The sequence below is a fragment of the Entamoeba invadens genome (genome assembly GCF_000330505.1).
Source record: "Entamoeba invadens IP1 unplaced genomic scaffold scaff_1105074724807, whole genome shotgun sequence".
Lineage (NCBI taxonomy): Eukaryota > Evosea > Mastigamoebida > Endamoebidae > Entamoeba > Entamoeba invadens.
The window spans coordinates 70,664-84,759 of record NW_004191646.1 but is presented as its reverse complement, the minus strand read 5'-3'; the positions used below and the strand labels follow the sequence as shown (position 1 = coordinate 84,759).

The following is a 14,096-nucleotide window of genomic DNA, read 5'->3' as shown; positions in this document are numbered from 1 at the left end:
GTCGAGACAATACAAAGTCAAAAACAATCACTCAACGTTTGTTTTTGGAATTAAAAATAAAGGTTTAGCAAACATATAAAACGCAAAATTAAAAGTATAAAACAAAACATTTGGTTGTTTATATAGTCGACGCAACACAATTTAACAATCAAAAACTAAAACTCAGCATTTCGAAACAATGGATTGACTGTAACTAATTTGAACTTTCAAACACCATTGAGTTCTTTAACAAAACGCAGCGATTGTTTAAGGGGCTTGCCAATTATTCAATCTATGCGTAAATTGAGTCAATCTCAACGTGAAGTCAACGTGTCTAACCAAATGAAAATAATTATGGTTGTAACTCACATTAGTATTATGTACAATTTCGGGATTCGTGCCCAAATTGAGGCGTCTCGATATCTTAATTGAATTCTTTGTTCGGCTCGATAGTTATATGAAATTAAATAGTAATAAAAATAGAAACTAATAATAAATGGTTGTTTATAATAAAATATAGTTATTCTTATCGAGCCAAACTTTTTTCCACCAACTCTATAATGAATATTACACAACTCAAATCAATAAATCGACTACACAAAACAAATAATAAAAAAACTTTAAAAATTCTTTTGTTTTCAAATGATCACATGATTTGTTAGTTAAATTTACACAATATATTTCTTTAATTATCAATTAAAAAACCACATTTGCAATCCCAAACTGATAAAAACTAATAAAAACCAACAATGACTCTTCTTACACACACACCAGGCCCTTACAAAGATGTTCCACGCTTTTCGCTCCCAGTCGTCTCTGAAAAGACTTTAAAACATGTTGTATTGCTTCATCGCCATGGAGACCGGATGTCTGTGCAAGATTGTGGACTTACTCTCAAGAGTTCTGATGGTCATGTCTATGTTCCTGGTGAGTTGACAGACCGTGGGAAGAGTCAATTACAGTATTTAGGTACTGTCTTTCGAACTTACTTATCCCACTACAAACCCTATTTTAACGACTTAAACCCTAAAACAGTGAAAGTCCGTTCGACGTTTATAGAGCGGGCAGTCATGTCTGCGTGGTCTTTTTTGAGTACATTTCTTGATGAAACGATGACGCCGGACTCGTTTGAAGTTCGCAAAGATTCTGAAGAAAATTTGCTTCCGGGGTGTTCGAAAATGCTTGACGGGTATTTAGAAGAAAACAGAAAAAAGTGTGACGTGGCGTTTTTGCAGAACCCCAAAATAGTTGATTTGTATCAACGATATTGCAGAGTCTACGGATTGAGTTACGAGGAGAAAGAGTACTCCACTGCGGTTATAACGATGTGCGATACACTCAATTTGTATATGTGCAACGAGTGTCCTTTAAAAGTGAATGAAAAGGGGGAGGCGTTAAATCAAGAAGACTTGGCGTTCTCGGACAAAATTGGTGTACTGTGGTTTCATTATCTTGTTGGGCTGGAGTCAACTATAGCAAAGTTCACGAATGGCTTTGTGGGGGATATCCTCTACGACGTCCAAAAATCAATGTTTGGAACACCAAAAAATGATTATATATTCCACGAGTACTCATCACACGATATCACTTTGTATATGTTCCTCGCACTCTTGGGGTATGAGACTGATAAATGGATACCACTGGCTTCTTACATTATTATCGAGTTCTTCGAAGAAAAGGACAAAACACTCTCTGTGAGATTCTCATATAATTCAGAAGTATTAAAACTTAAGTGTGCTAATGGAAACGACTTCTGTGGATGGGAAACTTTCAAAAAATATATCGAAAACGAAATCAGTTTATAATAATGAATTTTTTTTAAATTTAATAATTGAATTTTTTAAAAACTTAAAAATATTTTGTTTTAAATAAAATTTTTAAAATTTAAAACAAAATAAATAACATTTCTTTTATATACAAACTCCAATGGCGAATTCTAATTCAAATGTCATTTCAAACAATCGTGTAAAACCACAAAAAAACAATAAAAACTATTGTTGGTTTTAACACTTAAAATAACACCCTTTTTTTTGATTAATAGGCCTGTTTTTACAGGGATATTAATCAAATTTTTAGTGATTTTCCTTTTTTGGCTTGTGTATTGTTTATACACATAATATAAACTCTAAAAAACGGAAATTTGTTTAATAAACGCTAGATTTCCCGATTTTTAGACCATTTGAATTTTGTTCAATGTTATTTAACACGTTTCCGTTTTTAAATAATATTGAACAAAATTCGAGTTGACTTAAATTCAGGAAATCTTGAAAGTTGAGAACTGAAATAATTAACTGATATATTTAGAACATTGAAACCTCAAATGAAATAACAATGAATATGATACTTTTTAAAGCTCAAGTTTATAAAATTTGATTTTAGAATAATAAAAATAACCGTTTTACTCACTCTTCTATTTATTAGTTTACTTCATCTGCCACGAGTTGAAGCTGGGGAGGGTATTCTGTATATTTACCTGCCCATTTTCTTGACACTGCATTTGTAGCAATTGTTTTGATGCATCTATCCCGCGAACATCGACGTTTTTCAACTCATATGAAAACGCCTTTTCTGCCGAGTTTGGAGGGAAATTGCATTTGAGGTCTGATGCTTCCTTGATTGCATTAACTCCATTCTCACTGTTCACCACATTCAACCGATTGGATTCATCCAGCGCGTCGATGGCCGACAGATTTTGTGTGTTTTGTGCGACCATCACAATTTGTTTCGTTTGTTCTTCCGTCGTCGTCTTCTTTGCAAACATCGTTTTAAAGCTTTCGATTTGTTGTTGGAGGCGATATTGGAATTGTGCTTGTCGGTATTGTTGTTGGTAATCGACGGTTGTATCCACTGCCATGTCGACACCCCGTGACGGGGCCTCCAAGCAATTCGGTTGGACTTCTGCGCCCAAACATCCCGATTTTTGGCACCAATTCAGTGGAAATTGTGTTTGTTGAATTCTTTGGACGTTCTGGAGCATTTCATCGAGTAATTTATTCATTTTCTTCTGACGACTTAGTTCGGGAGGGTCGACGTGTTGAGTCACATATTTTGGATTGAGATTTTCGTGTGGCAGCGGAAAATACTCGACTTTTTCTGTTGTGTTTTTTGTGGTGTTTTCTTTCAATCGCGTTTTTCGCATTTTCTCTAAACTCTTTTTGGGAATTTTGGACTGATTGATTGGCGTCTCGTCAACTTTGATAACGTGTGAAGTCTTTGTGGATTTTGTTTGATGGCGCTTTTTGAAGTTTTCGACTTTTTCAATTTTACTTTTTGATAAATCGACTTTCTCAATTTTATCATCGCGAAATTCGATATTCACAGATGAAGTTTTATCCTCATCACACTCCTCAGACTTATTAATTTTACTTTTTAAAGTACTTTTGCGTTGTTGAATTAAAATTTTGTGGTTCTCTCCACATTCTTGTTGCGTTTGTAGTCGAGCCATTTCCATTTCTTTTTTTGTTCGTCTTTTTCGCTTCTTTTTGATTCCGCTGTCTTCCGCTTTTTCATTTGTTAATTCGACTTTTTCAATTTTTTCATTTTTAGAAGCCAAACTTTCAAGATTTGAAAATCCCGGCAATTTATCAACCGTTTCAGGCGTTGTTTCATTCAAACTAATTGCTGACAACTTTTTCACATTTTCGACTTTGTCAATTTTCGACTTTCTCGATTTTTCACTTTTCGTTTCCGTCGAATTTTCATAAGACGGGGAAGACTCTCCTTCTTTTATCTTTTCGACGTCCGTTTTGGTGTCTGCTTTTCTTTTTCGTCCTCTTCTCTTCTTCACAATTTTTTCTTCGAAATTTTCGCTTTTGTCGTTTTTGAGTTTCGACCAAATCGAAGAATTTTCAAAAATTTCGACTTTTTCAATTCCTTCGGAAATGCGTTTTGCGTGTTCCAACAAGTCTTTTACTTCGAACATTTTTTCGGTATTATTAAAGCAAAGAGGTCGACCGATTTCTTTGAATTTTTCCGCGGTGTTTGCGTTGTGTTCTTCGAAGAAAAAGTTGACGACGTCGCACATCAAAAACGCCTTTTGCATAATTTCGACATTCTCGGCTTCGACAAAGACGACTTTGACTTTCTCGCATCTCTCAAACGCGTTTTCGCCGATCGTCGTGATCCCTTTTGGGATGTACAGAAATTGGAGTCTGACACACATTGAAAAGCACTTGTAAGGGATCGTCATTATGGTCTTTGGAAGAATCACATACTCAAGACTCTCACAATTCATAAAACACTCGTTCCCTATTTTTAGTAGAGAGGTCGGAAGGTCAATTTTATTCAGGCGAGTACACCCCCGGAAGACTCGAGGACCTAATTGTGTCAAAGTTGTTGAGAGACGCACACTTGTGAGATTCGTACAATCGCGAAAACAGTTGCCTTCGATTTCTATGAGTGAATCGGGTAAAACTACACTCTCTAGTGACTTTGTGTTGGCAAAAGAGAATCCACCAAGGGAAGTCAAGTTCGTTGAAAAAACTATTTTGTGTAAATTGGCGCAGTCACGAAATGAATTGTCAAGGATATTTACTATGCTGTTCGATAAATAAACTTCTTTTAATTTATCATTGCCTTTAAAACAATTCTTTTTTATAAAATTTATCGAAGAAGAAAACCCTCTGATGTATTCTATATTTGTAAAAAGCAAATAGTTGTGGTCATCTAAATCTATCGGGTTCGTTGTAAAGTGAAGTGTGTTGCCGCGAAATTTCTTGCAGACCATTTCAAGTGTTATATAGTCTTGTGTTGTGAGAAAGTAACGGGAAACACGCCGAATGTTTTCACTTGTTAAAAGTGACATCAGTATGAATTTAAAAGTTCATTTTAATATAAAGAACAAATTTAACGTAATTTAAATATATCTAATTATTATAGACCAAAATTTTAATAAAAAACTAATTAACTTGTTGTTATTATTTATTTTTAAATTAAATTGTTTATGCTCAGTATTATAAGAATATTACAATCGATATAATAAAACACACCCTTGCTTTTAACTTTCAAAATAGTTAGACACATTTTAATTAAAATGTTCAAAAAATCGAAAATTTTATAAATAACTAAATACAAAAATGTTTTTGTTTTTGTATTAATAATTAGTAATTACTGATAACAATATAATACAAAAAATTATGTATTGTTTATTTATAAAAAAAACTGTAATACCATGATTTATAACGGTATCTATAAAATATTTAAAATTGTGATATATTATATCACATAAATTCAAAAGTTGTTCGTTTTAAATGTGTGTTGATACAGTTATCGATTCATCTTTAAAAGATATTTTTATTTGTCATTTAACAAAACAATAATAACACCTTTTGGTAATTAATTATTTAATTTATAATTTAGAGTTACTTGTAAACCATGTCTTTGTCTCTAACGTTATTTATTTTAATCGATTTATAAAAAATAATAATTAAAATTTAATAATAAAAATTTTTATTAGTCTTAGTTTTTGAAAACTTAAAACAATGATTTTGTAATATTTCAGATAAAAACCTATTTATTTTTAGTTATTATGGACAAAAAACAATGAAAACTTGGATACAGTAAAAATTGTGAAAAATCGATTGCACAACAAAATGAATGTATTGATCAACAATTGATACAAGGTTGTACACAAATGTACCAACAACAAATACAAAGATATTATCAAATTAATACCTATCAATCACCAAGTGTTCAATTTCAATGATATCTATTACAACAACAATATCAACAGCCATTTTCGTTCAATTATCAACATAATTTATTTAAATAACAAATAAAAAAAACAACAACAAAAATAAAAAATTACATTTTCTTTACATTAATCAATATTTAGTTGTTTTTAAGTTCATACGGTGTACTACACGAATAATTAAATTAATTTTAACCAACTTATATTTAAATATTCATCGAAAAGTGTTTATTTTGTTTACTTAATGTGTTATTTGGTTAGATTAATTTCATTGATATTTAAGGTTATTTAAGTTTTAATTGTCTTTAATGTGATAGATATAAAAACTCATTAATTATGTTTTTTGTGCAATAAAAACACACATTTTGTTTGTTTCCAAAAATAAATTCAATATATCGACAAATAATTTATTATTTGGAACAAGGAGTAACTAAGCTATTGATTTTTCAGATACAAACGTACTTATTATTTAAAAGGAATTTGTGTAAAATCACTTGCAACAATTATTGTGACGTTACCAATCAGTACATATTGAGGAATAGATCAATTTAATGTGTGATTAATTTATTTTTTCAAAAACGTTTTTTAAAAATACCACATAGTATCATGATAAATCTATTAATGAAATATAAAAGTTTTAATTTAGTTATTTTTCTACATTTTTAACAAAAAAAAGAATAAAAAAATATATTTTATATTGTTTTTTAACCCTTCGAGGACTAAAAATTTTTTATTTTTTCTTTTTTTTTCAGAAAAAAATTTCAAAAAATAATTTCACTTTTCCAAAAAAATGAAAATAATGGCGACTTTTCATGAACAATTTAGAATGATTATTGACTTATTTGATAAAATAGTTCAACTTAAATTCAAACTTTTGAATTATTTATTAAACATTTCATCATTCATAAACTCAAATTAATTGATTTTTGTTAAAGATTCGTCCTTCAATCAATAAAATATATAATTTAACAAATTAATATTAGTAATAAAAATAATACGAAAATAAACTGTTTTTATAAACAAATAAAAATGTTAATAAAAATTGATTATATAATATTATCAGATATTCAAGTTTTTTAAAAACCAAAATAAAAAACACTTAAAATAAGTGCAACAATTTGGGTTCAATATAACCAATAAGATTGGTTCAAACCAAAATAAAATAACAACATAACAAAAATATTGTTGTTGAAATATAAAAAAGATTCCACTCAAACTAAAAATACTTAGAGAACCAAATAACATCAAAATATTACGATAAAACCCACTACTTACTATTAATTATGTTTGTTATTCATCTAACACAATAATAACATTAAAATAATAATCTTATATGGTAAAACAACGCTATAAAACATCAATTTAAGTCGAGAAAAATAGCAGTTTTGGATACATTATACAATGCGTGACAAAAGAATAATAATTTGTATAGTAATTATAATTATAAATAAACTATAAAAAATAAACTTGTGAATAATATAACTGATAGTAAATTTATTATATATTATGATTGATTATAACAATAATTATAATAATATTAAAACTAAACCAAATTAACACCAATATGAATATAATTAAATTGAGTCAAGCATGAACAGCCTTGATTATGCTTATTCGTTTTTCATTTGCAACTTTCTCCTTCTCATGTTTGTCGTTGATTTTTGGATTGATTTTCCACCAGACAAAACGATGTTTCCGTACAAGTCCTTTCTGATGTCGACATCGCACTTCATGATTGAGTTGTAAGTTGTCTCGTGGATACCTGATGCTTACATACCAAGGAATGATGGCTGAAAGAGTGCTTCTGGGCATCTGAATCTCTCGTTGCCAATGGTGATGACTTGACCATCTGGAAGTTAATGTGACTTCTCGAGTTCTGATGATGAGGCAGCCTTTTGTATTTATTCGTTGAAGTCAAGAGCGACATGGCAGAGCTTCTCCTTGATGTCTCTGACAATTTTTCTTTCAGCAGTTGTAATGAAAGCATAACCTCTCTCAGTCAAGATCTTTATGAGGTAGTCAGTAAGATCACGACCAGCAAGATCAATTCTGAGGATGGCGTGTGGAAGTGAGAAACTTTCATAGATTGGGATGGAGGGAAGAGTGCTTTTGGTCATCTGAATCTCTCGTTGCCAATGGTGATGACTTCACTGTTTGAAAATTTGTTTTATTTTTCGAGTTCTGATGTTGAGGCAGATTTTTGCATTTTTTCGTCAAATCAAATGCGAGGCGGCAAAGTTATTTATAGTAATAAGTAATTATTTTTTTGAATTTTTATTCCAAATATAACAAGAAATTTGTGTGTTATTTCATACATTTATTTAATGTTGATTTACTATATTTATTAGAATTTCAAATGTTTTTTCGGGATATTGAAATAAAAAATGATAATTTTTGATTATAAATTGGTTTTGCACATTGTTGTTTAAAATAGTGCAACTTGAAACTATAAATCTATCCATCACAAATCTTGAAATAACCAACTCAATTATGGTGTTTATTCAAATTTATATCAAGTATTTTCTTTATTTTATCACAAACTTTTTTGTTTGTAGCAAGTGACGTTGTTTTATGTAATATCTAATTAGTACTTTTAATTTATTTAAACCATTTTATTGTTTAGCAATCTCCAAATAAAAACGCAAAAATGTTCTTTGTATTTAATTTGTTAAAATAGTATTCATTGTTTAAAAATTACTATAAATGTCTTGCATTATTAAAACAATTGAACAAAACGGGGTAACCTTACTGTATTTATTTTTTAAATTTCGAACAAAAACGTTTATTTAAAAACACAAAACACAATTCGTTACAAAATCAATCGAATAAACAATGCATTATAAATTATTTATTATTTTAACTATAATTGTTAAAAAAAATTATAAGTGACAATTGTTTGCCTATTTCTTATTGATCCATTGTCGTGGAATAACAGATTGTTGTTAATTTAATATATTCTTTAAAATTATCCCTTTTAAAACAAAAATTATTTTAATATTTTTGTTATTTGGTGTGTTTAAATAACATTATTTTACTATTATTGTCATTTAAAAAATAATTTATTATTATTATATTATTATTATTATTATATTATTATTATAGACTCTATATTATTATTGGTAAAATAATATTAGAAATATAGTTTGTTATCAATTCTAACATTCAAATAATTTAAATTGTTATCTATATAACAACAAGATCAAGTATATCACATGTAATCATTTTAATGATCATTCATTAAACCAGTGTGTTTCTGTTTATATAAATTAAATGCTTATTTGTTTTGTTTTAATTCAAACTGTGTATTTCAGTCAAAACGCGCTTTATTACAAACACTATGTATCTTTTATAATGATAATATTATAAAAAGGGATGATTATACCATTTTTGTTATAATTATACATAAAATACAATATAGTTTTAATTACACAACATTGTTATATCAATGTGATCACTTATCACTTCGATGAAATCACGTTGGAGTAAAGATATGATTGTTGATGTGTTATTGTGTCAAAATTATGTTTGTTGATTGTAACTATATTATATAACAATTATAATTATAAAACTATTATAAATAATATGATAAATTATTAATAATATATTGATTTATTTTATTATAAAAAATAGTTTAAGGTGTTGTAATAAATATATTTGTGTTGTCTTTACACTTGTGTTTTTTATTGTTTTTCATTATCTCTATACATTTACCATATGTTTTTGTTTGTTTACCAAAAATGCATAATTCGAAAATAAATAAACAGTAATTGCAAAATAAACAATTATTTACCAAATACAAATCTTTATATTCAAAAAAGAATGCATAAAACACGCTTTGCCTTTTGTTTTTGTTTGAAAATGATAAAATATTCAAATTACAAACAATAAATTGATATCTTGCTTCCTCGACAGTGGCACGACTTGAATTTCAACGGATGATCACAAAACCTCGTGGTGATCAAAGTTTATTTAAATGCGATTACTTTTATTGTTAAAGTTTATTTTATAAATTTTTCTCGATTTTGCGATTTTTGATACTTTTGAAAATGTATTTTAGTTATTTTTTGTTTATTTTACACTTATTTTCTTTAAGATTTTTTTTCAAAGTCGGAACAAACAAAAGTGTCTTTACGTATAATCTTTTTATTTTTACAAAAAAAAAATAGTAAAAACCCAATTTTTTATATTTTTGTATTTTTCAAAGTTTACCAAAAAAATCTATTTAATTTCCCTTGTCATTGTTTTTGAGATCAATTGCATATTGAATTTCAATACACATCAAAGTCTGTTATTTATTATTTTTTCTTTGTTATTTTATGATGCAATTGATTTTGAATATTCTGGACCAGTATGTTTTATGATGGCAATTTGTTCTTTGTTATATTTTATAATTATTTTTTTTATTGTAATAGGTTGTGGTCATCTCAATAAATATTTGATCAGACTTTTGCATTGAACCTTGACTTGTTTCTGAAAGGATCAAGCAAAAAGTGAACCTTTGTTCATCCCAACTTCAACAAAAAATTCATATTTTTTACTATAATTTATAACAATTTACCATAAAAATATACTAGAGCCGTCGTTCCAGGGTGTCTAGCTTTTTTTGAAAAAATTAAAGAAAAAAGTCACATTTACATTACAATTGACTAAGATTTGTTTTACAACTTTTGATTTTTCCCGTCCTCGAAGGGTTATCGATATTGGGTTTTTACTATATAATAACAGTATTATAATTTATAATAAAAATAAAGTTGTTTTTTTTAAAAAAATAAAGTCGACCAGAAAATTGTCGTACACCAGAAAATACTCGTACACTTCCAAAAATAGAATTTATTTTTTTAAAAAATATTTTTACTCGAAGAAATTTCATTTTTCACTTTGATTTTATAAACTGATTCTTTTTTGATCTTTTTTCTTCCAAATGATGCTTTAAACCGTTCTTGATGTATTTTTTTGTTCTTTTTTACGAAATTAAATTCTTTGAAAATTTATATGTTGTTAAGATTATTATTTTTTATAAATTGTTTTTTTGTTATTATGTAATTATTGTTATTGGCAAGTATAGTTCGGTATAGTTTGAATAGTTTACAACAATGTCTAATATTTTTCGAAATGTGTTTTTTAAACAAAGTTCATAAAAATAGAACACCATTGATACCACCATATCTACTCAACTCAACTTTCATATCTTAAATGAACAACGGTGACTCATCGATTAACAAGTTTTTAGCATTACTAATGTGGCACTTAATTATTTTAATTACATAATCGAAATTTTGAAGAGTGAACTTGATATTTTTTTCAAAGTTCGTTTTTTGATGTTTTTATCGAAAGTAAATAATATGAAATTATTTCAATATCAACACATTCAAAAATTGTCCTGAACAATGTTTGTTCAAGGACTAAACTATAACGATAGACGTGCAAAGCTGATATGAACTGTATTTTTTATCATTTATGTTTTTTGTAAAATATTAAGAAAAAACAAGCACTTATCAGTGACAATAAAAACATATTTTAAAGCATAAAACCCGAAATTGTACTGTAGCTGAAGTATAATTTTTGTAGCATTATTCAAGTTGTCATAAAACAAAACTTGATAAAACACAAAAATTTTAAACAACTTATAACAAAGTTAAAACCATTTCTTTATGATTATCAAATGAACATTTTCACTGTTCAAATAATCTTGTTTTTACAAAATCATGACTTTAGAACCGATGGTTAAATACGAACCATAAACACATAACAAATTATTTGATGAAATATTATAATAAGAACTGGGTTGCTTTTAAAATTGACCAACTTTTATTGTTTTTGATAACAACATTTAAATTATAAACATGACATTAGCTCAATAAATGAGAACATCGGGTGCATTATATAAATGTTTTCTTGTTTTTCAACATTGAAAAATACACGAGAAGATATCGAAAAAAATGTCTGATCCGACCAAAAATATCAACAATACAGTAAATGAATATAGTTTTTTAAATTATTAATAACTATATTATACATATAAATAAAACAGGTGATGTTTTTTTTGAAAACAACAATAGTAATATTTATTAAACAATTATTGTATATAATTAATGTCTTTTTGTAATAATTCAATATTTAAAAGAATAGTTTAATTGTTATATTAAAGCTATTTATTATTAACATTTAACATAACCCCATAATTATAAATAAAAATATACATTCAATTCAAAAGATAGAGAAATACATAAAAAGTAATTGAAATGTTCGTGAGGTGGGTTTGGTTTAATTTGGATTGTTTTCATAATATAATAATTATAATTAATGATTTCTATAATGACAAGATTGTTTAAATTTGTAATAAATTGTGGTTATCTTAATTCTATGTAAATAATACTGTTAATAATAACATATTAAAATCATTAATTTACATGTTAATAAATAAAAAATATACTAGTCTAGTTCGAATATATTATAAAATAATTTTATATACTATTAAATTTAATACAACATTTTTTAATTAATATTATTATTTCAAATTGTTTTATAATAATGTATTAAAATTTTATTATTTAATATAGTACATTTATCGTTTTTTCGTTAATTAAACCACCTATATTTTGGAATAAACAAATGATTTGTAATTTAATAGTTTATGAATGGTTAATAAATGGTTTATCAAATGTTTTATTCTCTAAACAATTTGAATCTTTTTATACATTTCAATAAAAGTTCAATGTTTTTGATTTGAAAACAGCTTCGAATTGTTTCTTATATCGAGAAAAGAACAAAGAAATTTTTATTAACTTTTCTTTAAAAAAATGTAATTTATGTACACAAATCTATTTTAGGAAGTGTACCAGTATTTTCTGGTGTACGACAATTTTCTGGTCGACTTTAGTTTGATTTTTATTTTTTGTTCTTTTTTTTAAAGTGCGCTTAAAATAACAAATAGAATTAAAATTTCTCGACAACTAAAAAAATAATAAAGTCAAAAATGAATGATAACTTGGTGTTGAAATGAGAATACGACGAAATAAACTGTGTCAACCAGGTTATTCAAAATGAATAAAATGTCATATTTGATAGTACAGATATGTCAAATTTCATTTGGGTCAAATTAAAAACGACAACAAGTGATTTGGAAAATAGTCAATGCTCAGGATTTGTTTATCATAAGTTTTAATTTATGGCAAATTTATTAATAGTTAATAGTTTTTAATTGGCGATATTGAGTATAGTAAATTATAGTTTAATATTTACTGTCTGGTTCTATTCTTTGTTATATTTTTAGAATATCGTTAAATAGAAAACAGACTTTACTTAATAAAGGTAGTAAAGATTTATCAAAAACAGTAAAACTTGAACCAAGGCAATTTCAAAATCGAACAAAAACAATGTTTTTATCGAATTTTTTAAATAAAAAAGAAAGTTTTTTCGAGTAAAAAGTATCAGAAAGAATTATGGTGTGACTTTCTCCCCACTCTTAACACTCAAAATGAATAAGATATAAATAAGTTTCCATTTTTGGAATTTATTGGTACTGGAAGGCTTCGGCAACGATTCACAACAATGAAGTGAGTCATCTAAACTTCTTATTAAAATAACTTGTTTTTTGATATTAAAAATTCAATTTTTAAGGTAGTTGTGTATAAGTCTATTATATTTTACTTATTTTAAATGTGTTTAATGTTTAACAAACAAAACAATAAGTTGACATAAATTACACTGACAACATAATAATTTTGTTAGTAAAACATATTTTATAAAAACATTTTAAAGTTTTTGATTATAAGTTATTTTATTTAAATTTGTTTGGTTAATAATAAAAAAGTAAAGTCAATCTATAAACGGTATTTGTATTATAAACCTTATTTAATGAATCTTTGACTTGTTTTTTAATATCATTTTGATACTAACCATTTTGCTTTTATTAGACATTTCAACAACAATTGTTGTTTTTTTAATATCATCGTTTTGAATTAAAAAATGGGTTTGAATTTAACAACAATGAAAAAATGGTATTTTTGTATTTTTATTTTTTTTATTAAAACAAATTGATTATAATGTACATCAATTATTTTTGTTTATTTTGAAAAACAGTTCAGTTTAGTCGATTTAATTTGTTAAATAAATTAATTTCTATTATTATAACCCAAAATTTGATATGACAATATTGTGATCCTTTGCGGAATAATAATGTATAATTGTTAAACTAAAACTATTAACATAAAGTCACAACATTTATCTATCAATGATTTGATTATAAACTGAAACAAAATTTCCATTCAATCTACTTAAGCCGCAACCAATTTTTCCACGATTATTTAAAATATAAACTAATTAAAAACTAATAAACACAAATTAATCATCTGTTATTAAAAAATATAATTTTGCTTATATATATTTCTAGTTGTTGTTTTTGTTAAAAATATACATATTATTTGTT

General features: G+C 26.6%; 2 protein-coding genes across 2 annotated transcripts; one reads left to right on the top strand and one right to left on the bottom strand.

Moving 5' to 3' along the window:
- Positions 1-728: 728 nt before the first annotated feature.
- On the top strand, positions 729-1,784 carry EIN_440260 (hypothetical protein; the record flags this gene model as incomplete). The annotated part of the gene is made up of 1 exon (XM_004183190.1): positions 729-1,784. The coding sequence occupies one exon, from the start codon at positions 729-731 to the stop codon at positions 1,782-1,784; it is 1,056 nt and encodes a 351-aa protein (XP_004183238.1).
- A 617-nt stretch (positions 1,785-2,401) lies between these two features.
- EIN_440250 (hypothetical protein) lies at positions 2,402-4,783 on the bottom strand (the record flags this gene model as incomplete). Its single annotated transcript, XM_004183189.1, has 1 exon — positions 2,402-4,783. The coding sequence occupies one exon, from the start codon at positions 4,781-4,783 to the stop codon at positions 2,402-2,404; it is 2,382 nt and encodes a 793-aa protein (XP_004183237.1).
- Positions 4,784-14,096: the final 9,313 nt, after the last annotated feature.